Source organism: Mobula birostris, chromosome 7, assembly GCF_030028105.1.
Source record: "Mobula birostris isolate sMobBir1 chromosome 7, sMobBir1.hap1, whole genome shotgun sequence".
Classification (NCBI taxonomy): domain Eukaryota; kingdom Metazoa; phylum Chordata; class Chondrichthyes; order Myliobatiformes; family Myliobatidae; genus Mobula; species Mobula birostris.
Window position 1 is genome coordinate 60642175 of NC_092376.1, and position 24670 is coordinate 60666844.

General features: G+C 42.8%; 1 protein-coding gene across 2 annotated transcripts in view; it reads right to left on the minus strand.

The window, feature by feature from the left end:
- Positions 1–24319, minus strand: part of nars2 (asparaginyl-tRNA synthetase 2, mitochondrial) — a 70653-nt gene extending 46334 nt beyond the window's left edge. The window contains exons 1-4 of one of the 2 annotated variants that reach the window (XM_072263296.1): positions 24105–24317; positions 20783–20892; positions 9811–9931; positions 5526–5666 (exon numbers count right to left, since the gene is read on the minus strand). In XM_072263296.1, the coding sequence (XP_072119397.1) occupies positions 5526–5666; positions 9811–9931; positions 20783–20892; positions 24105–24260 (528 nt within the window). In that variant the 5' untranslated portion in view covers positions 24261–24317. Of the gene's footprint in view, positions 1–5525; positions 5667–9810; positions 9932–20782; positions 20893–24104 lie in introns of both variants that reach the window. The other variant, XM_072263297.1, reaches the window with a different exon arrangement.
- Positions 24320–24670: the final 351 nt, after the last annotated feature.

The window sequence follows — 24670 nt, forward strand, 5'->3', positions numbered from 1 at the left end:
ACATTTAACCACATTAAACTGCATCTGTCATGTATCTGCCCGCTCACCCAGCCTGTCCAAGTCACCCTGCATTCTCATAACATCCTCCTCACATTTCACAGTGCCACCCAGCTTTGTGTCATCGGCAAATTTGCTAATGTTACTTTTAATTCCCTCATCTAAATCATTTATATTGTAAACAGCTGCGGTCCCAGTACTGAACCCTGCGGTACCCCACTGGTCACCGCCTGCCATTCCGAAAGGGACCCATTAATCGCTACTCTTTGTTTTCGGTCAGTCAGCCAATTTTCAATCCATGTCAGCACTCTGCCCCCAATACCATGTGCCCTAATTTTGCCCACTAATCTCCTATGTGGGACTTTATCAAAGGCTTTCTGAAAGGCCAGGTACACTACATCCACTTGTCTATTTTCATAGATACATCCTCAAAAAATTCCAGAAGATTAGTCAAGCACAATTTCCCCTTCGTAAATCCATGCTGACACGGACCGATTCTGTTACTGCTATCCAGATGTGTCGTAATTTCATCTTTTATAATTGACTCCAGCATCTTTCCCACCACCGACGTCAGGCTAACCGATCTATAATTCCCTGTTTTCTCTCTTCCTCCCTTCTTGAAGAGAGGGACAACATTATCCACCCTCCAATCCACAGGAACTGATCCTGAATCTATAGAACATTGGAAAATGATTACCAATGCATCCATGATTTCTAAAGCCACCTCCTTAAGTACCCTGGGATGCAGACCATCAGGTCCAGGGGACTTATCAGCCTTCAGACCCAACAGTCTATCCAATACCATTTCCTGCCTAATATAAATTTCCTTCAATTCATCCATTACCCTAGGTCCTTTAGCCACTATTATATCTGGGAGATCGTTTGTGTCTTCCCTAGTGAAGACAGATCCAAAGTACCTGTTCAACTCGTCTGCCATTTCCTTGTTCCCCATAATAAATTCACCCGTTTCTGTCTTCAAGGGCCCAATTTTAGTCTTAACTATTTTTTTCCTTTTCACATACCTAAAGAAGCTTTTACTATCCTCCTTTATATTCTTGGCTAGTTTACCTTCGTACTTCATTTTTTCTCAGCGTATTGCCTTTTTAGTTACCTTCTGATGCTCTTTAAAAGTTTCCCAATCCTCCGGCTTCCCACTCGTCGTTGATACGTTATACTTCTTCTCTTTTATTTTTATACTGTCCATTCCCTTGTCAGCCACGGCCTCCCCTTACTCCCCTTAGGATCTTTCTTCCTCTTTGGAACGAACTGATCCTGCACCTTCTGCATTATTCCCAGAAACACTTGCCATTGCTGTTCCACTGTCATCCCTGCTAGGGTATTGTTCCATTGAACTTTGGCCAGCTCCTCCCTCATAGCACCATAGTTCCCTTTGTTCAACTGTATTACTGACACTTCCGAGTTTCCCTTCTCCCTCTCAAATTGCAGATTAAAACTTATCATATTATGGTCACTACCTCCTAATGGCTCCTTTACCTCGAGGTCCCTGATCAAATCTGGTTCATTGCACAACACTAAATCTAGAATTGCGTTCTCTCTGGTAGGCTCCAGTACAAACTGTTCTAAGAATCCATCTCGGAGGGACTCCACAAACTCCCTTTCTTGGGGTCCAGTACCAACCTGATTCCTCCAGTCTACCTGCATGTTGAAATCCCCCATAACAACTGTAGCATTACCTTTGCGACATGCCAATTTTAACTCTTGATTCAACCTACACCCTACATCCAGACTACTGTTTGGGGGCCTGTAGATAACTCCCATTAGCGTCTTTCTACCCTTAGAATTTCTCAGTTCTATCCATACTGACTCTACGTCTCCTGATTCTATGTCCCCCCTCGCAAGGGACTGAATATCATTCCTCACCAACAGAGCCACCCCACCCCCTCTGCCCATCAGTCTGTCCTTTCGATAGGACGTATACCCTTGAATATTCATTTTCCAGGCCCTGTCCACTTGAAGCCATGTCTCTGTTATTCCCACAACATCATACTTGCCAATTTCCAACTGTGCCTCAAGCTCATCCACTTTATTTCTTATACTCCGTGCATTCATATACAATACTTTCAATTCATTACTCCCCTCCCCTCCCATATCAATTCCTATTTCACTTGGCCATACTGTACGATCCCTTCTTGAGCTTTCTGCTCTGTTGATTCTGCTGTCTTTCTTAACTTTTCCTATTCTCACTTTCCCTTCATCTCCATCCTTATATTTCCAGTTCATCCCCTCCCCCCGACTACTTAGTTTAAACACACCTGTGTTGCAGAGGCAAACATGCCTGCCAAAATGCTGGTGCCCCGCTTATTAAGGTGCAACCCGTCCCTTTTATACAATACATCCTTACCCCAAAACATATCCCAATGGTCCAAGAATGTAAATCCTTGCTTCCTGCACCAGTTCCTCAGCCACACATTCAGATCCATTATCTCCCTGTTCTTGCCCACTCCAGCACGTCTGTCTCCTTGGCTTTGCTTCAGCGCCAATTGTTGACTTGCAGACCTGACTGCCTCTCAGGCTAGCATCATCTTCTGTCCCGACAGCTTCCAAGAGGGATGTGATCTACATGGATTTTAGTAAGGCATTTGACAAAATTCCACACAGTGGGCTTATTCAGAAAGTCAGAAGGCATGGGATCCAGGGAAGTTTGGCCAGGTGGATTCAGAATTGGCTTGTCTGCAGAAAGCAGAGGGTCCTGGTGGAGGGAGTACATTAGGATTGGAGGGTTGTGACTAGTGTTACATATCTCATGGGTATCTTATGACTGTCTTATGACCATGATGTAATTGAGTATCTGATGAGCATGATGCAATGGTCTTGTGGAGGTCACATAATGTAATTTTCCCGCCGATGTGAGGTCTCGTGATGACATGTTCTCACCAGGTATATAAAGGGAGACCCCTGGTGTGACACAGTTAGTTTTTCCAGTTGAGTTTTAAGTTTAGTTCGTTATTTAATTCGTCAGATACTCTGTTATGCTGCGTATTTGTCTTATGACGCAGTTTCATTTTAAGATGAAGTTCTACTTTCTATTGTAAGTAGTATTGGAGAGTGAAGACCTTACCAAAGTACAGGAATTCGCTGAGTCGAGTAAAGCTGATATCGTTTGGCGGTTTTGGAGAGGATCGACCTTTATTGAATCTTCGTTCAAGAAAAAGTGACCTGCATCTGAGATATCGTCTGCTAAAGCAGGAAGGATTGCACAGTCTATTCTCCAGAGGAAAAAACGGTTCCTTTAAACCGTTTTATTTCCGTCATTGTGAATCCTGCGGACAAGGCAGGTTCCGGCTGGGATCAGCAGTAACATCACGTCTTCGAGGAATTCTTTACTTCAGCAAAGTCTCTCCTAAATGACTGTATAAATCTCTTGGACTTTCAAATTTACCATCCTAAGAACTGTGTTCGAACTTACCATTTTAAGAACTATTTTCGCATTTATCCTTTTAAGAACTGTTCCAGAGTTGCCGTATAGCAGTTAACTTCCGGTTAAGTTAGTCGTGTAAATACATTTCACTATTTTTGAGCAGAGTTTAATAAATGTTTGTTTTTATGAAACCTGACTCAATTCTGTATTCATTGTTGCCGGTCACGTGGGGACTAATGGTGTCCCACAAGGATCGGTTCTGGGACCTCTACTTTTCATGATTTTTATTAACGACCTGGATGTGGGGGTAGAAGGGTGGGTTGGCAAGTTTGCAGACTACACAAAAGTTGGTGGTGTTGTGGATAGTGTAGAGGATTGGTGCAGATTGTAGAGAAACATTGATAAGATGCAGAAGTGGGCTGAGAAGTGGCAGATAGAGTTCAACCCGGAGAAGTGTGAGGTGGTACACTTTGGAAGGACAAACTCCAAGGCAGAGTAAAAAGTACATGGTAGGATACTTGGAAGTGTGGAGGAGCAGAGGGATCTGGGGGTACATGTCCACAGATCCCTGAAAGTTGCCTCACAGGTAGATGGGGTAGTTAAGAAAGCTTATGGAGTGCTAGCTTTCATAAGTCGAGGGATAGAGTTTAAGAGTTGCATGGTAATGATGCAGCTCTCTAAAACTCTGGTTAGGCCACACGTGTTCAGTTCTGGTCGCCTCACTATAGGAAGGATGTGGAAGCATTGGAAAGGGTACAGAGGAGATTTACCAGGATGCTGCCTGGTTTAGAGGGTATGGATTATGATCAGAGATTAAGGGAGCTAGGGCTTTACTCTCTGGAGAGAAGGAGAATGAAAGGAGACATGATAGAGGTATATAATATATTAAGAGGAATAGATGGAGTGGACAGCCAGCGCCTCTTCCCCAGGGCAGCACTGCACAATACAAGAGGATATGGTTTTAAGGTAAGGGGTGGGAAGTTCAAGAGGGATATTAGAGGAAGGTTTATTTTACTCAGTGCATGGAATGTTTATTTTACGGTGCATGGAATGCACTGCTTGAGTCAGTGGTAGGAGCAGATACACTAGTGAAATTTAAGAGACCACTAGACAGGTATATGGAGGAACTTAACGTGGGGGGTTATATGGGAGGCAGGGTTTAAGGGTCGGCACAATATTGTGGGCCGAAGGGCCTGTACTGTGCTGTACTATTCTTTGTTCTATAATTCACTCTCCCCCAGTTAAATAGTTTTCAAAATTTCAAAATTGTCTGGTCCTGTCCCTGCTCAAGGCTACAGTGAAGGTCAGGGAGTTGTGGTCACTGTCTCACCGCTGAGAGATCTACCATGTGACCAGGATCATTGCCCAGTATGAGATCCAATATGGTCTATCCTTTAGCCGGTTTGTCAACATATTGTTTCTGGAATCCTTCTTGGATGCATCTGACAAATTCCACCCCATATAAACTTTTTGCACTAAGGAGATACCAATCAATATTAGGGAAATTGAAGTTACCTATAGCAACATCCCTGTTATTTTTTTTGCAATTTTTCTAAAACCTTTCTGTCAATGTACACCACACTGTGTGTCTCTGTTGCTATTTGAGGGTTTGAGGGTGAGGAAGTCCATAAAATAGAGCAATTGCTCTCCTCCGTTTCTGACTTCCACCCTCACTGACTCAGTAGACCACCATAAACACAAGAGATACTGTAAATGCTGGAAATCCAGAGTAACACTCCAAATGCTGGAGGAACTCAGCAGGTCAGGCAGCATCTATAGAGGGGAATAAACAGTTGACCAGTCCTGATGAAGGGACTGTATATTTAGCTCTATAGCCTGATTTGCTGCTGAATTCCTCCAGCATTTTGTGTGTTGCTCAGTAGACAATCCCTTCACAACGTTCTCCCTTTCTAGAGCTGTGATACCATCCCTGATTAGCAATGTCACACCCCATCTCTTTTACCTAAAGATGAGGACAATACAAACCCTATCCTTGGTTTAAGTGGGAGGAACAAAGCATTTCCAGAAATGTCTTTTTTGATTTCAAATTTTCAACATCTAGATCTTTTTTTGATTTTCAGTTATAGCTTTATTACTAAAATATCAAAAACATTATATAAAAAAATTGAGCATGTTATAATCTACTTACCATGAAAAATGAATGAATAGCTGCAGATGCCCCACTTCGTATTCTCAGCAGTGAACTGAAAACATTTGTTTTGCAACGAAGATGAGGAAATTGTCTTATGTATTCAAGAGAATGCCTTTTCTTGATTTTGAATGGCAAATCCTATGATTGAATACAAACATATACAGTACAGAATAATATTGCAAGCATATCTCTCAGCCAGTTTGTTCTGTACCATAAACCTAATACGAGACTTATTCAAAGTAAGTAACCTAGAGTAGAAAAAATCTTTGATTTTGACTCAAAGTAAATCATCTGAGCAAAGTTTATGAATAAGCTCTCGTGCTATAGATAGCACAATGAGACTACAAAACAGCAATACAAATTCAAGTTTAGATTTCTTCCCTTTTGATGCCAGACAAAACAAGCTGACAGATAAATGAGCTGCATACAGAAAAGGCTGGAGGAACTCAGCTGCTTAGGCAGCATCTATGGAAATGAATAAACAACATTTTGAGCCAAGACCCTTTTTTCAGGACTGGAAATGAAGGGGGAAGACACCAGAATAAAAAAGATGGGGGAAGGGAAGGTGGATGGCTAGAAGGTGATAAGTGAAGTCAGGTGGGTAGGAAAGGTTAGGGCTGGAGAGGAAGGAATCTGATAGGAGAGGAGAGTGTACCACAGGAGAAAGGGAAGGAAGAGGGGACCTAGGGGGAGGAGATAGACAAATGAGAAGAGGTAAGAGGCCAGAGTGGGGAATAGAAGAGGAGGGAAGGGAGAGGGAAAAATCTTTTTACCAGAGGAGAAATCGATATTCATGCCATCAAGTTGGAGGCTACCCAGATGGAATATGAAGTATTACTCCTGCATCCTGAGGGTGGGCTCATTGTGGAAAAGAGGAGGCCATGGGCATAGATGTCAGAATGGGAATAGGAATCAGAATTAAAAGGTTTGGCCACCGGGAATTTCCATTTTTGGCTGGAGCTGAGGTAGTTGAAGCCGTCCCCCAATTTACAACGGATCTTACCACTGTAGAGGCCATGTCGGAGCACCGGATACAATAGATGACCACAGAAGATTCACAGGTGAAGTGTTGCCTCACCTGGAAGGATTATTTGGGGTCCTGAATGAAGGAGGAGGAGATGGTGAACGGGCAGGTGTAGTATTTAGGCTGCTTGCAGGGATAAGTGCTGGGAGGGAAATTAGTGGGGAGGGGTGAATCGACAAGGGAATCATGGAGGGAGCAATCCCTGCGGAAAGCAGAGATAGGGCAGGAGTGAAAATATGCCTGCTGGTAGGATCCCTTTGGAAATGGTGGAAGTTGTGAAGAATAATGACTTGGATGTGGAGGCTCATGGAGAGGTAGCTAAGAAGAGGAACTCTATCACTGTTAAGATGACACGAAGATGGTGAACACAGATGTTCGGGAAATGGAGGAGATGTAGGTGAGCACAGCATCAATGATGGAGGAAGGGAAACCCTGTTCTTTGAAGAAGGAGTACATCTTTGATGTCCTGGAAAGAAAAGCAGCATCCTGCGAACAGATGTGACAGAGACAAAGGAACTAAGAAAAGGGATTAGCATTTTTACAGGAGACAAGGTAGGAAAAGGTAGCAAGATAACAATGGGAATTGGAAGGTTTATAAAATGTGTCAGTCGACAGTTGTCTCCAGAGATAGAGAAAGGGGAGGAAGGTGTCAGAACTGGACCAAGTAAATTTAAGGGCAGGATGGAAGTTGGAGGCAAAATTGATGAAATTGATGAGCTCACCACGGGTGCATGAAACAGCATCAACGCAGATGTTAACGTAATGGAGGAAGAGTTGGGGAGCATTACCGGGGAAAGCTCAGAACATGGATTGTTCTATGTAGTCAACGAAAAGGCACACAAAGCATGGGCTCATGTGGCTGCCAGATGGAGGAGGGTGGTGCTAGAGGGGAACTGGTTGGTTCTTTATATTGGAAAAGAAGCAGAGAGCTTTAACGCCTTCTTGATGGGGATTGAGATGCATTGGGACTGGTCATCCATGGTGAAAATGAGGTAGTCAGAGCCAGGGAATTGAAAGTTGGTGAGGAGATCATGAGCATGAGAAATGTCATGGAAGAGAATGAACCAAGAGGGTTAAAATATAGTCAAGGTAATGAAGACATGAGTTCAGTGGGGCAGGAACAGGCAGAAATAATGAACATACCCTGAAAGTTAGGTTTGTTGATCTTGGGTAGGAGGTAGAAACGAGCAGTGTGGGGTAATGGAGCTATGAGATCGGTAGTAGTGGATAGGAGTTCTCCGGAGTTGAAGAGGTCAGTGAGGGTGTCAGAAACAGTTTTCTGATGGTCCGGAGTGCGGTCGCTTCAAAGGGTAGGTATGAGGAAGTGTCTGAGAATTACCGCCTGGCCTCAGCAAGGTAGGTCAGTTTGCCACACTACAACAGAATCTCCTTTGTCTGCAAGTTTGATGGTAAAGTTGGAATTGATGCTGAGAGTGTGGAGGGCAGTGCTTTCAGAGAGGGCAAGATTTGAGGAGGAGAGAGGAGCACTAAATTCAAAATGGTTGATTTCTTGTTGGTAATTCGAGGTGAAAAGATCCAGAGCAGACAGAGAACCAGAGCCGAATGTCCCAGAAGGTGGTTGGAGACAGAAGGGGTCATCAGTGCTGGGAACAGAATTTTGTCAAATAAGCAGGTTCAGAGACAGAAGCAATGAAAAAGGAACTCAACACTATGGTGGTCACAGAACTCACTGAGGTCTGGGCAAAGGGGGATAAAGGTAAGGCTCTTACCTTTGATAAGGTAAATAAGCAAGCTAACTTGCCCTTAGACCTTAGCTAATACCAGTCATTAGTCGACGTCATAAAATTTAGTGTCTACATCAGCATCTGCTTGGAGTGATACTGCTTGATTTCTTCTTGATCTCTACAGTGTCACTCTCACTTGCATGACTGTTTACAACAGAGACTTGAAGAAATATATATACATTCTATCCTGACTAAGAAATAAAGCATTATTTTTACAGAGGGCAAAAATCCTGAGATTTGCAGTCCTAATAAATCAGAGCATCTTCAACCTATGGATGTGTGCAGTTGCAAGCAACGCTGTCATCTGTTCAAAAACAAACTATGCAAACCTTGGAAGTAATAGCCAATTTCTACGAAGAATGGAAACAGTAAGATACACTACATGCAGATCAAACAATTTAATATAACTCAGGTTCTTCAGAACTACACAAACTTTTAGAAATCATGAACTAAAGATCTAGATTATGCATTTAAGAATAGACATAATATGATAATGGAAGAACAATTATGATAAATACAAGTAATATTTGCCAGTGGTAACTTGTTTTGAAGATATTAAACACATTCACACAAAAAACAAGAAAAGCAAGCCCAGTGAGGATTAATATATTGCATATTTAAATGATTATGAAGTTTTGTACTGATATTGTGCCTTTCAGAACCTCAAAATGAAAGATAAACTTCCAATTATTATATCATTGCACAGATCACAATGCTCTCCATGATGAGCTTGTTCTCATTATTCTCCTTTGCACTTTCCCTCATTTAATATAATGAAAGGCAACATTTTCTTTAGTGTCCTGCCCATTAAACAACTCAGTAGAGAAGCTCAAAATTCATTTGAAGACAATTTAAGGACAAAAAGGAACAGGGAGGAATGAATAAAGGATCAGAAATATTGCAGATGGTAACACAAGTGCTTTTACAACCTCAGAAAGTTCCAAAGATATTTTTCTGCTTATGATGCAACTCATATAGTCACTTCTATAGGAAAACACAACTGGATCCTACAAGCACAGTGAGATGACTTACAAGATCACTTATTTAATCTGGTATGAGGAACAAATATTCATTAGGACAGCTGAAAAAATGTGCTAGGATTTCTAAATCCATCTGAGGGACAGGGATAAATGGGCCTTTGATTCAGCATTTAATTTGAATGACAGCGACCACCTTCAGTATCACAGAGAATATTTAGTCAAATCTGTATGCTCAAGTTTCTGCCACTTAGCCTGAACTCACTGCTTTCTGAGGTGAAGTTATTACCACTGAGTCAGTCCAAATTAAAAAGGAATAATAAAAGTATTCAATGAAAAAAATCTAGTGAAAAGAATACTGCAAGATGAAACCCAGAGTGAGTATCACTGTTAATGCAGAAGGTACAAAAATCTGTATGGATATTTAATAAGGATTTGCATTAGTGTTTACAAAATATTGACAACTGATAAATTAAAATCAAGTTGGGTGTTGCTATAATAATTTGACTACAGATAAATATCTAAAGCAAACATACCACAGGATTACATGATCCAATCAATCTGACATTACTTGCTAGAAGTTCTGTACTCTGCTTCCTGTGCGGACTCTGTACCAGCTTTCCACAAACTTCAATTGCGCTGCCAAAGGTTACCTTGCTGTAAAACATACACGAGTTTATATTTTATGCAAGGATCAAAAGAACTATTGAAGATTTGGCAGGAAAAATAAAATGGAATACTGAACTGTGTAGAGCAAGAGTTCCAACATAAAATCCAGAGAACTCAGGAGGTTCCAACTGAACTAGACTTCAGGAGTGCAGAAGCAAGGAAAGTGGCAGCTAGAGAAAATAAAATCAGTATAAGAAACAATAGGAACTGGATAGTCAACCTCTCAAGAATCCCCCATCATACAACAAAGTCAAGGCTGATCTTCCATTTCAACACCATTTTCCTGACCTATCCGCATATTTCTCGATCCCGAATCTCAGATGATGAGGAGGCATACAGGAGTGAGACAGACTAGCTGGTGGAGTGGTATCACAATGTCAACAAGCCCAAGTAATTGATTGTACACTTCAGAAAGGGGAAGCCAGGAAAACACTCACTAATCCTCAATGAGGGGTCAGCAGTGGAAAGGGTGAGAAGTTTCAAGCTGCAGGACGTCAACATCTCGGAGGATCCATCTTGGGCCCCTACTGATGCCACCATGACAAAGGCATGCCAGCAACTATAATTCATTAGGAGTTTGAGTACATTTGGTCTGTCACCAAGGTGTAATCAGGATTCCACAGATGTACAGTGAAAGCATTCTGACTGTTTGCATTACCACCTAATATGCAGGCTCCATTGCACAGGATCACAAGAAGCTGCGAAGGGTTTTTGACTTAGCCAACTCCATCATGTGCACGACCCTCCCCACCATCGAGGACATGCCCTCTTTGCATTATTATCATCAGGGAGGAGGTACAGGAGCCTGAAGACCCACACTGGAATAGCTTTTTATCATTCAGATTTTTGAATGGTCCATGAATTCATGAATACTATCTCACTACTCCCCTTTTTACATTAGATTTGAGGTGGAGCTCAGGAGAGACAATGGCGCCTACAGCGACTCCTTTGCTTGTATCTTCGGATACAGCTCCATTTCTACCTTTAATATCTTTATTTTTCCCTTTCAGGGTTCTTTTGAAGACCCTGACTTGGAGTTGCACACAGGCTTCGGTTCTTTGTGGGAATGGGACCCATTCTCAGGATTCCACGACTGCCCATTATTCGACATGCCAAGGGTTTAGCCTGAGTTTCGATCGTGTTCAGAAGCCCAAAATCTCGGGGCTCTGCAAATGGGCGGATCGAGGGTCAGTGTCATGGCAGGAGACTTGTGCGTCGTTGGGGAGGAAGGAAAATCTTTCGCTGTGGGCCCAAAGATCCAAGGTCTTTGCGATCTTCGGACACAGAGCTCAAAAAAAGCGATGAAATGGACTTTTGACATCATAAACCAGCGGGTTGTTGTTTTACCTCCTGCTCGCTGTGAAAATGGGGGATACCTCCCTCTCCCTTGCCAGGGAGAGAGAGAGAGAACCCTTCGTCTGTCCATTGTCGGATGAAATGCGAATTTTTTAGGGTAACTTTGGTCTGTGTCTTTGCTATTGCTTAGCACACGCTTGGGTTTGGTAATGGTACCGACGCACGTTTTTTTTTACTGGTGGGGGGAGGGGGATCATTATTTGCTACCGCTTACATGCGGGAGGGGGGAGCTAGGGGGACTTTGGGGTTCTCATGTTTAACTCGTTCATTCTTTGGGGCACTTCTCTGTTTTTGTGGATGTTTGTAAAGAAAAAGCATTTCAGGATGTAAATTGTATATATTTCTCCGACATTAAATTTGACCTTTGAACCTTTGATATTTTTAATTGTAACTTATATTAATTGTCTTGCACTGTACTGTGCCATAAGAAATTCATGACACATGACAGCAATAATAAACTTGATTCTGAGATTTATCACCCTACATGACATGAAATTTGTTTTGTGGCAGCAGAACAGTGCAAAGATGTAAAATTACTATAAATTACAAAATATAGTGGACAATCCAAAAATCTGATGATAGAAGGGTAGAGGCCATTCCTGAATTGTACTCTAAACCTAGTATCCCAAGTTCTGAATATAATCAAGAACTGAGCCTCCAAGATTCAGTACCCTGAGTGAAGATGGCTGCTGTTACAATAAGTGACCATTGAGACTGAGACCCCAGTTCTAAGTTTCTGATCAAAAGGAGAAATGTTTTATCTCAGAATTTTGTACGTTTCAATAAGGTCACCTTCCATACTTCCAGAGAATTTTGGGTCATCCCAGAAACCAGTGTGGCAAATGCAGTCCCTCAAAAGCAGCTAAACTATATCTTAGGCAAGGAGAGCAAAACTGTATGCAATATTCCTGTTGCAACCTTTTCAAGGCATGATATAATTTTTGCAATATATCTTTATTCTTATATTCTGATCTTCTTTCAACAAGGCCAACATGCATTTATTTTCCTAACTGCCCGGTGCAGCTGAATGAAAGAAGAAAATAAGGTGTTTTTGTAAACCAATAGAATACATTAACAAATTAACCTTTCAAACAACTTAGAAATATATGTTCATCAGAAATTTACAAAAATATTTCATTTTCCTCATAGCCTAATGCAGATTTCTATAGGGAGTTTGCCAGCAAGTGATGCCTTACCAACGGAAGAGGTATCAGAGAATTGGAGAATAGCCAATATTGTCCTGCGGTTTAAAAAAGGCTCTGGACATAAACCAGAGAATTATAGACCACTGAGTCCGACATCAGTTGTAGGAAAGTTACTGGAAGGTATTCTTAGGGATCGAATATACAAGCATTTGGGTAGGCATGGACTGCTTAAGGATAGTCTGCACAGCTCCATGCGTGGTAGGCCATGTCTAACCAATCTTAGAGGTTTTCGAGGAAGTTACCAGGAAAGTGGATGAAGGCAAGGCAGTGGATATTGTCTACATGGTCAAGGCATTTGACAAGGTCATGCATGGGAGGCTAAGTCAAGAAGTTTAAGTCGATTGCCATTCAGGATGAGGTAATAAATTGGATTAGACATTGGCTTGTGGGAGAAGCCAGAGAGTGGTAGTAGAGGGTGGCCACTGACTGGAGGCCTGTGACTAGTGGTACGCTGCAGGGATCAGTGCTGGGTCCTTTGTTGTATATCAATGATCTGGATGATAATATTGTTAATTGGATCAGCAGATTTGCAGATGACACAAAGATTGGGGGTGTAGTGGACAGTGAGGAAGGCTATCATGACTGGTAGAGGGATCAGCACCAGCTGGAAAAATGACAGATGGAATTTAATGCAGACAAGTGTGAGGTGTTGCACTTTGGTAGGAACGACCTTGTTACATACACCTGTTAGGGTGCATTCTCCAGTTACCTTATAAGGTAACTGTAGCCTTCAGCCAGGAGCAGATGTCATCAGGTGGTTCCCAACCTTCACCGAGTGTTTCGACCCTTAACCAGGACACTCTCCAGTTGGTGGGCCAGCAGTGGTGGTCAAATCACTGCCCATCTGTTCCTGGCTTCCAGCTCCCCTCCTCTCACCTACTCCAAATCCAACAAGAGGCTCATTCTGCCTCTTCCCCCATCCTACGAGCTGCTTGTTTTTTGCTCCTTTCGTCCAGGCCCAGATCTGACAACAAGTGTCATGCTGTTTTGGCTGGGAAACCTCTGCAGCCGATCTCCACAGGGAACAACCATGCCTTCCATCCCTTGTCTTTACACTCCTGCACTAAGGGCTGGTACTTCAAGGCCTTTCTCTCGTGGGCCTCTTCCCATCCTTCCTCTCACAGCACAGTCAGCTCAACCAGAATTATTTTCTTGTCTTCAGTTGACCACAGTACAATGTCCAGGCGTAGGGTTATGTGCACCACATCCAGGAACTGCAACCTCCTTCCCACATTGACCCTCATCTCCCAGGATCTGGCTGTTAGCAGCAGATTGGGCTTTGGTTGTTTGGTTATGAAAGGCCTGGCTCCCTCTTTGATGAAGGTGATGGTCTTCCTCAAATCTGTGCCAGCCGTCCTCGTCTTGCATCTCCCGCTCTAGTGTGTCAGCAAGAGCCAGAGACACCTTATCATGGCGCCACCTATACCGTCCTTGAGTTAAAGCTGTTTTACACCCGGACAGTATATGAGCCAGTGTCCCCTTTTGACCACAGGGCTTACAGTTCGGGTCCTCTCTCATCCCCCATGTGTACAGATGTAATGGTGAAGGAAGGGTGTTATACAAGGATTGCAAGAGGAAGCAAATACGGAAGGGCTCCAGTCTCCATAACTCTGCCCATGAGATCTTGCGCTTAGGCAGATCCCATCTTGTCTAGGCACCCTGGGACCCTTGTTCCACTGCCTTTGAAATCCACTTCTCTTCCTCACGGATCCGTACTTCTGCCTGTATCATGTCTCGCCTGTTCCTTATGCTTGTGTTTCCCCACTTCTGGAAGTGAACTGAGCCGAGGCCTTGCCGCCCAACGCAGGGGTTGCCGATGATATCTCGCTGCTTCAGAGAACTGCTTCCTCCACAGCTGCGTTGGCTGCCCACTTGTGCCCAGATCTGGTTGTAACGCCTGCTTGTTTTACCAAGACATCACTGGAATCTCTCAAGCTTAATAAGGCTCTGCATTTTGCCACCTTGAATTCCTCCACAACAGATGACAGAGGAAGCTGCAGTTGCCCAGAACGAATGTAGAGGCCCACTGAAGAGAAGCTTGGGGGAACTCCCCACCATCTCCGCAGGTGCTTGTTGGTTTTCCTCTCCATGCCCCCTATGGCAGTCATGGGGAACACATAAAGTGTGAAGAGCCAGAGAAGCCTGGGCAGAATGCCGTATTGGTACAGCCAGGTCTTGAATTTACCTGGAAGTCCGGATTTGTCGATCTTCTTCAACCATTCGTCTGTCTGCTTCACAGCATTGGTGACATTGGCCCCATCTGTAAGTGACACATTAAACCACTTCCCCAAGCATTTTATCAGGCTATCTTCGATGGAAGGGATGACCTCACCCTGAACTTGCAGGCTAAACTTGCTAGTAACTTTGCCCTTTCTGATCACCATGCACCTGGACTTCCTGGCCTTGAAGGACATTCTCACCCAAGTGGCTACATTACCCAGGGTTTCCAATACCCATCTTGCTTGGACATGTGACACAGTTGTTATAGCGATGTCGTCCATGAACCCTCGTAGAGCCTGGCTGAACAATGCCCGACTCCAGCGTCGGGCTGCGGGTTACATCTTCTGCTGCTGATAATAGGAGGTTCATTCCCATACAAAATAGGATGGGGGAGATGGTGCACCCTGTTGGAATCCCCTTCTGGAGGTCCTGCCAACTAGTTGTGAAATGGGCTGATGTAAATCTGAGTTTGAATCCTCCTAGGTAGCTGGTGATCATGTCTCGAATAGCCACTGGGAGGCAGTAGCGGTCGAGTTCTTCTAGGATGAGGTCATGTGGAATAGACTTGTAGGCCTTCGCGAGGTCTAACCAGACAACTGTTAGGTCGTCTTTTTTCTGCTTGGCCTCACGGATCAAATGGCTAATCATTGAGGTGTGTTCCAGACACCCCGAAAAGCCTGGAATACTGCCTTTCTGGATGGATGTGTTGATAGAGCAGTTCTGCGTCATGTAAGAAGTCAGTCTTCTTGCGAGCACAGAAAAGAAAATCTTACATTCCACATCCGGGAGAGAAATTGTCCTAAACTGAGCAATTGTGGAAGAAACCTCTTCCTTTGGAATAAAGCATCCCTTTGCCAATTTCCAACTTGATGGAATAGTACCTTTAGCCCAGATCTTTCTCATGACCTTCCACAGCTTCCGAAGTTTTGGGCATTTCTTGTACACCTTATAAGGTATGCCGCTTGGGCCTGGGGCAACCGATGCTTTAGCTTTCCGGATGATGTCCTGGATTTCCTGCCACGTAGGCTCCTTCACATTCAGCTCAACTGATGGATTTTCTGGTCTACGCACAGCCCGACTGGTTCCGAGTCCCTGACCCCTCCGTGGGTCACTGTGTGCCTCCCGCAGGAACTCCTCTACCTCTGGCTTCGAGCTGGATAGTATACCAGATTTTTGCTGGCCGAGAAGAGTCCTGGTGAAGCTGAATGGATCGCTCACAAACTGCGCTTGCCTTTTCTTTTTCTTCCTTCTTTGCTGACGCAGATGTTCCGCCCTCTGGAGTTTGCTCAGCTTTTCCCGCAGCATGCTGGTTAAGTCCTTAATACCTTCATTTTCAGCCGGTGACCTGGTTTTAAACCTCTTGTTGAGCGCCTTTAATTCGCCTCTCAAGCGACGAATCTCCATTTCCCTCCTATTCAGTTGCCGCGGTAACTCTGGCTGGCTTCTCTGCTCCATTGGGCCAAATTGTTCCTTAGCTAGATTGTACGCTATGGCTGTGAGTGAGTCAATCTTTCTGTGTACTGGATCTGCTAAGGCAGCTTCCAGGATGCCGTCTAGATGATCATCGGACTGCATCCAGGCGACGTTGTCTGATGATCTAGGCCATTTGATCCTGTCTTTCCTTGACAAATGGATTGGGGTAACCGAAGAGGAACTCACTAGGTCTGTTGTTCGGTGCTGAGGCGACTCAAGTGCGGAGAGATCTTCATCTCTGTGGGATGCTTCCTGGCTGGAATTCTCCTTCATCTCACCGGACACTAAGTCTGTGCGCTGCACTTGGGTCACCATTGATCCACATCTAGACTTGCTCTGGTGTATCTGGAGCCCTCTGATGTTTTTGCAGACTTTCCCGCAATGACATCTTACTGTGAATTCCTCTCCGGTCAGTGTTGTTTGCTTCAACTTCCTCGTAGTCATGTTTCCTGTCCTGGCCGTTGCCGGTATGACCGTCCTGTTGAGTCTCTCATCCTCCCCTCCCTCAGGAGACTCTGGGGGTATTGCTCTTCGTGTTCAGTCGTAGCTTGAGTGGTGCCCTCTTGCGAGTGCTGCCCACAAGGTTGCTGGCCGTGTGTGCCCGTGCCAGCGTGACCAGCGGTATGCTACAGGGATCAGTGCTGGGTCCTTTGTTGTATATCAATGATCTCGATGATAATATTGTTAACTGGATCGGCAGATTTGCAGATGACATAAAGATTGGGGGTGTAGTGGACAGTGAGGAAGGCTATCATGGCTGGTAGAGGGATCTACACCAGCTGGAAAAATGACAGTTGGAATTTAATGCAGACAAATGTGAGGTGTTGCACTTTGGTAGGACCAACCAGAGTAGCTTTTACATAGTGAACCACAGGGCACTGAGGAGTGTGGTGGAACAAAGGGATCTGGGAATACAGGTCTATAATTCGTTGAAAGTGGCTTCACAGATAGATAGGGTCGTAAAGAAATCATTTAGCACATTGCCCTTCATAAATCAATGTATTTAGTAAAGGACTTGGGTGGTTATGTTGAAATTGTTTATGATGTTGGTGGGGCCGAATTTGGAGTATTGTGTGCAGTTTTAATCACCTACCTACAGAAAAGATGTAAACAAGGTTGAAAGGAGTACAGAGAAAATTTACAAAGATGTTGCTGGGTCTGGAGGACCTGAGTTATCAGGAAATATTGAATAGGTTAGGACTGTCTTCTTTAGAACGTAGAAGATTGAGAGGAGATTTGAGACATATGCAGAACAATAAGGGGTATATATAGGGTAAATGCAAGCAGGCTTTTTCCACTGAGGTTGGGTGGAACTACAACCAGAGGTCATGTTTAAGGGTGATAGGTAAGAAGTTAAGGGGAACATGAGGGGAAACTTCCTCACTCAGAGGGTTGTGAGAATGTGGAATGAGCTGCCAGCACAAGTGGTGTGTGCAAGCTTGATTTCAATGTTTAAGAGAAGTTTGGATGGGTACGTGGATGGTAGGACATGGAGGGCTATGGTCCTGCTGGAGGTCGATGGGATTAGGCTGTTCAAATGGTTTTGGCGTGGACCAGGTGGGCTGAAGGGCATGATTCTCTGCTGTACGTCTCGATGACTCTATGATAACTGGAACAATGTTCAAGCATTACACAAAAATGTAAATGTAAAGGAGCCCCCTCCTTTACTCTCTGTACACCCATGTCTGTGTTGCCACCCACAGCTCCAATCTGCTAATTAAATTTGCAGATGATACATTGATTGGCCTTATCTCAAATAATAACCAGGCAGCCTACAGAGAAGTAGTCATCGTCCTGACACAGTGGTGTCAAGAAAACAACCTCTCCCTCAATGTCGCAAAAACAAAGGAGCTAGTTGTGGACTACAGGAGGAATGAGACAGGCTAACCCCTATTGACATCAATGGATCTGGGGCTGAGAGTGTGAATAGCTTCAAGTTCCTTGGTATACACATCACCCAGGATCTCACTTGGTCTGTACATATCAGCTATATGGTGAAAAAAGCACAACACCACCACTTTCACCTTAGACGGTTGAAGAAGTTCGGCATGAGTTGCGAAATCCTAAGCACTTTCTTCAGGGGCATAACTGAGAGAAGTTTGACTGACCGTATCACTCAATCACAGCGCTCTGCAGAGAGTGGTATGAACAGCCCAGCATATCTGTAGATGTGAACTTCCCATTATTCAGGACATTTACAGCGACAGGTGCGTAAAAAGGGCCCAAAGGATCATTGGGGACCTGAGTCACCCCAACCGCAAAGTGTTCCAGCTGCTAACATCCAGGAAACTGTACCACAGAATTAATACCAGGACCAACAGGCTCTGAGTCAGCTTCTTCCACCAGGACATCAGACAGATTAATTCATGCTGACACAATTGTATCTCTAAGTTATATTGACTGTTCTGTTGTATATCTTACTGTACTGTATATATCACAAATTACTATAATTTGCACATTGCACATTCAGACTGAGATGCAATGTAAAGATTTCTACTCCTCACATATGTGAAGGATGTGAGAAATAAAGTCAATTCAATTCAAAATGTGCCTACCGGTCAGCACACCAAATTAATACAAAGCTACATATTATTGAGCACCTTAATTATCATACTTATTATAATTAAAGATTATTGTCTAAACAAATTGGTGTTGTAACTGGCAAGTATTTGCTTGGTGAGTACGCTTGAAATTCTTCTTTAGCCGGAAGTGTTCACCTATTAATTTCAAGATTGACAGGCTAAAACATTAGTAAGCCAAGTTCAAGACACATACTTATGCTGGTGTTCTCTGCATTTCAACTCTCTGCTGTTATATCACTTAATAAATTATTAAATAGTTTAATGATATCTGTTAACTTAAGAAAGCTGTTATGTGCAAAGCCAGCACATTTCCCCTAGTCTTGCGAATGGAATATAATTTCGGTTTATTTACTTATTGAGATACACTGTGGAACAGACCCTTCAAACCGTGCCACCCAGCAACTCCTCGAGGGACAATTTACAATGACCAATTAACCTACTAACCGGCACATCTTTCGACTGTGGGAGGAAACCAGAGCACCGCTACACTACTGTGGCACCCAAACAATCCATTTAATGCCTCTCAGCATTCCCATTATCTCCTCTACATACTCGGGAACCTACCAATCCAATGGAATATGGGAGGAAACTGAAGCCCCCTGGAAAACCACACAGACACAGGGAGAATGTGCAGACTGCACACACAGACAGTACAGGAGGTGCAGATCAAATCCAGATCTCTGGGCGGTGAGGCAGCGGCTCTACCCCGTGCTGCATTATCACAACTGAAGATTCAGAATCAGGTTTATTATCACTGATATACATCATGAAATTCGTTGTTGCATTGTTAAATTTGAGGAATGATCAAGAGAATTGGAAAGTTTTTTGAGATTAATGGGGCTTTAAATTGAATTTGCAATGTAATGTACAGCTACAATTTAGCACAAGCAGCCATGGATACATTTGTAATCCAATATGTTTCAAAAAGTAATTTCTTATCTATTACCATCTCAGCACAATTGTGTTGTCACTGATGGAGGGGTTTTATTGCAAGACAAAAAAAAACTGTGAACTCCACTTAGCTCCACAATTGATTTGGAGGGCTGAAAACATCAACAGCTCCAGTTAGTCTGAATCAATGAGCTACCAATGGGCATATACCACATCGTGGGAATCATTTAACAAAGAGTAACATCCCACTCTATAGGCAAATATATGCAAAATAGTTATTTTTCATAAAAATAATGCAATTATGCCTTTTGATACTTTATCAGTCTTCAGACTTGTAACAGCACAAGCGACATGACCAAAATAAAAATTATACTTATAAAAATATTAATAAATTAGAAAATGTGCACTGAATACAATAACAGGAACTATACTACCCCAATGTCGTAAGTTCTGGTTAAGAATGATAAAATTATAAAGAAAAATTAAAATATTATTAATTGTTCAGAAGCAGCTATTGTAAAACATGAAAAATTATATTCTACCAGAAATGTTCTTTTTATCTACTGATTTAAAAAATAACTGAATAGAAACTAAAGTAGTAATTGCCTGAAACAATACATTAATTGATCTATTCAGTCATTTGGAAAGCTCATGTTATGCAAATTATTAATGATCACAGTTTGGGATTTAATTACATAATCTATTTAAATTCTTGAATTACAAAGTTGGGACAAACTTTTAAGATGTGCATTACCAGATAATTGACTGTACTTAAGTTAGTTGTAAAAGATCCCGCTACACAACTTAAAGAGCAGCTGAGAAGTTCCCTTGTGCTGGACCATTAAAAATACATTAAATGGCTCCTGATTTAATTTGTGTTTGTAGTAGGATGTAGCGTTTAGTGTCTGCATTTCAAAAAATACCTTATTACTAGAGAAATACTTTGTAAGGTCTTGAGGACATAATTACATGTGACACCTAATTTCTCTTTGTTTTTACTACTATTATGCAAGAGGTGTCCTTTGGAACAAAACTTTATACCTTACGTAAAATATTTAGATATATTCCACTGCATTTACATTATTAGAAGAAAAATAATTCTATTCTCTTACCTGATATCTAAATCTGGATGTGCCACTATTTGAAGACTTTGCAGTGAACTTCCATCATTAATATGCAAAAATGTAATGTCCTTCTGTGCACGTACCGACCGTATCCAACCCTTCAAGATAAAAAGCATCAGGCAGAAATAATTTTCAAAAGAAGTGGTGTGAAGAAAAATAAGCCCCAAGAAGTTTATTATACAAAATGTAATACGTTATTTATTTTTATGGACACATTTTACAATAAATAAACACAATATTCTAAATAACATCAACTGCTGCTGTTCCACGGCCACCATCACACCCCCAACAACTTCAGTAACAACCCACTCCCAGCACTAACATTTTTTGCCAAATAAAATTGCACACAGTTTTTTACATAGAAATTTTCTTTGCAACTGACTGGGCAAATGTTATTGTTTCTCAACAATATCAAAATTATGGACTTAAAACACATGGGCCAAGTTTTCCGCTGGTACGAATCCACATAGAAATACATCCACACCACCTAGGCCTTTCAAAGTTCAACAGGTTTCAATGTGATCTCCCCTCAACATTCTGAACTCCAGTGAGTACAGGCCCACAGCTGTCAAACATTCATCATATGTTAACCCTTTCACTCGGGAAACATTCTCGTGAACAACCTCTGAACCCTCTCCAAAGCCAGCATACTTTTTCTTAGATAAGGGACCCAAAACTGCTCACAATATTCCAAGTGTGGCCTGACAAATGCCTCATAAAGTCTCAGCATTACATCCTTGCTCTTATATTCTAATCCTCTCAAAATGAATGCTAACATTGCATCTGCCTTCCTTACCACCGACTCAACCGGTAAGTTAACCTTTTGAAAATCCTCCAAAAGGGCTCCCAAGTCCCTTTGCACCTCTGATTTTTGAACTTTCTCCCCAGTTAGAAAATAATCTATGCCTTTATCCCTTTTAATAACGTGCACGGCCATACACTTCACAACACTACATCTGCCACTTTTTTGCCCATTCTCTCAATCTGTCTCAGTCCTTTTGCAGACTCCCTGCTACCTCAACACTGACCCTCCACCTATTTGTATCATCTGCAAACCTGGCCACAAAACCACTAACTCCATCAACCAAATCACTGACATATAATCTGAAAAGAAGTTGTCACAACACAGACCCCTGCAGTATACACGAGTTGCCAGGAGCCAACCAAAAAAGCCAGTCAGCCAATCCATCCATGCTCGTATCTTTTCTGTAATGCTATGGGCTCTTACCTTGTTAAGCAGTTTCATGTAAGCATCTTGAAAAAGCCCTTCTGAAAACTCAAGTTATCATTCCCAGACTCTCCTTTGTCTATCCTGCTTGTTATTTCCTCAAAGAATTCCAACAGATTTGTCAAGCAAGGTTTCCCTTTAAGGAAACCACACTGACTTTGGCCTACTTCACCAGGTGCCTCCAAGTACCTTGATATCTTATCCTTAATAATGGATTTCAACATCTTCCCAACAACTGAAGTCCAGACTAACTGGCCTACAATTTTCTTTCTTCTGCCTCCCTCCCTTCTTAATGAGTGGAATGACAGTTGCAATTTTTCATTCTGGAATCCGGTGATTTTCGAAGATCATTACTAATGTCTCCACTATATCTTCAGCTACCTTTTCAGAACCATGGGGTGTAGTCCATCCAGTCCAGGTGACTTTACTACCTTCAGACCTTTTGGCTCTCAAGCACCTCCTTGTTAGTAATAGCAATTACATTCACTTCTGCCCACAGACACTCTCAGATTTCTGACGTACTGCTAGTGTCTTCCACACTGAAGTACTTAAACTCATCCACTATTTCTTTGTTCCCATTACTACCTCTCCAGCATCGTTTTCCAGAAGTCCAATATCCAGTCTCACCTCTCTTTTACTCTTTATATATCTGAAAAATCCTCTGATATTTTTGGTTAGTTTCCCTTCACATTTCATTTTATCTCTCCTTCTGTTTGCTTTTTGTTACTTTGTTTTTTTTTAATAAGCTTCCCTATCTTCTATGCTCTTTCCACATCTACTCCCAAATACCTTCCACCAACCTAAAATTTCTCAATAAAGCTGAAGAAAGCTCAAAGACAAAAAAAAGATGCATATTTGAATACAACCGTAGAGTTACAATATGATACTGCTTGTTGGCTATGTGGCAGATAGTAATCAGAATTACTGTCACTGACACCGTGCAAAATTTGTTGTTTTGTGGCAGCTGTACAGTGCAAAGACATGAAAATCCATAGACAGAAGTAAATAAATAGGGCATTAAAACAAAAGTAACAAGGCAATGCTCGTGGACCATTCAGAAATCTGATGGCAGAAACAAGTTGCTCCAAAATCATCGTTTGGGTCATCAAGTCCCTGTACCAGCTTCCCAATGGTAGAAGCGAGAAGAGGGCACGTCCTGGATGATGAGGGTCACCTTAGTGATGGATGGCACCTTCTCGAGACACCATCTCTTGAAAATGTTTTTGCTGACGAAGAGGGTTGTGTCTTTGATTGTGCTGGCTGAGTCCATAACTCTTTGCAGCCTCTTACAATTCTGAACATGCAACCAGTCAGAATACTCTCCATCTATAAAAATTTGCAGAAATCTTTGGTGACATACTAAACCTCCTCAAACATCTAATGTATCAATATGCACCTGACCATCAAGGGTTATTAGCAATAATTACCATAGCCAAGTATGTAAGCAATTTCACTGTATCCTGGTTAACTCAGTAGATCTTAAACTCAGTCCCAAACTGTGTCTATCTTTGTATCTTTCCATTAAGGGGAGAAATAACATTACTGTTTTACTAATTGATATACATACTTTAAAATGGAAAAATACTTGCTCAATAAATTGCCAGTCCACTGAGATTCTATTGGAAACGTGTAGAGATTCAGGATCTCATGAAAGCTGAAACATTCATCTATAATAAAGTTGACAAGGAGTTCAATGAGATGTAAAAAATGTGGGCCATAGGTAGCGTACACTTTTACCCTTAGCAGTGATGTCCATAACCAATAGCTATTTTTTAAAAAGGGGCAAGAGACTTAAATGGGGCTTGTATAATTTTTTTCCACCAGAGCATGGTTAAAACCTGTCACACCAAGGTGGGATAAATATTTATAGCAGACAAGATGCATTGTTCCTTCCTGTAATATTCCTCTAAACCTCCTTTGTTCCAGAATTGCCTTCTGTACCTCTCCAGGAACTACTTCACTAATGATTCGAAGACCAGACAAGGAAGGGTAGAGGTGTCTGACCCTGTAATTCAGGGAGAGAAGAAACGTTTCCCAGCTTCCCGCGATAGGGCCCTCACTCTACAAGACTGGCGCAGTTACCTGGACCCGCACTACCTCTTGCTCACTTTGGCTCGCCGCTCTTAAGAGCGCGTCACTGACTTTCAGTCTGGAGTCACTGGTGTAGCCATTGAACAAGGAGAGAATGCTCTTTGGCCACGGACCAGCACGGACATCAAGCAGCCTGCTCCGCCACATCCGCTTAACTCAATGCGTCTGCGCAACACCATTCACGCCGTGCAGATGCATACAAAACCACGACGGGCGCGGAAGAACACGCATGCGTGCAAAAGGGAGGGGAGGGAGCGCAGTACGGCGGAATACGCATGCGTGAAGAGCCGGGACCGGTACGGAAGAATGCGCAAGCGTACAAGGCCGGCACCCGTCCGTAGGATTGGGAGTGTGTCAAATAGAGGGGAAACACACGGGTGAACACACACCCCTACCCCTGCTGGGGGATGGAGGTTTACCCTTCCAGCCACCATCAGGAGGGCCTTAAACCTCTCCGTCTCTTTCTGAGCAACAGACCCAACCAGTTTCCCTCCATCTCTACTCTCCTAGTCTGGCAGAACTGGTCCTCACTTTCAATAATTTCACCTTCTTCTCCT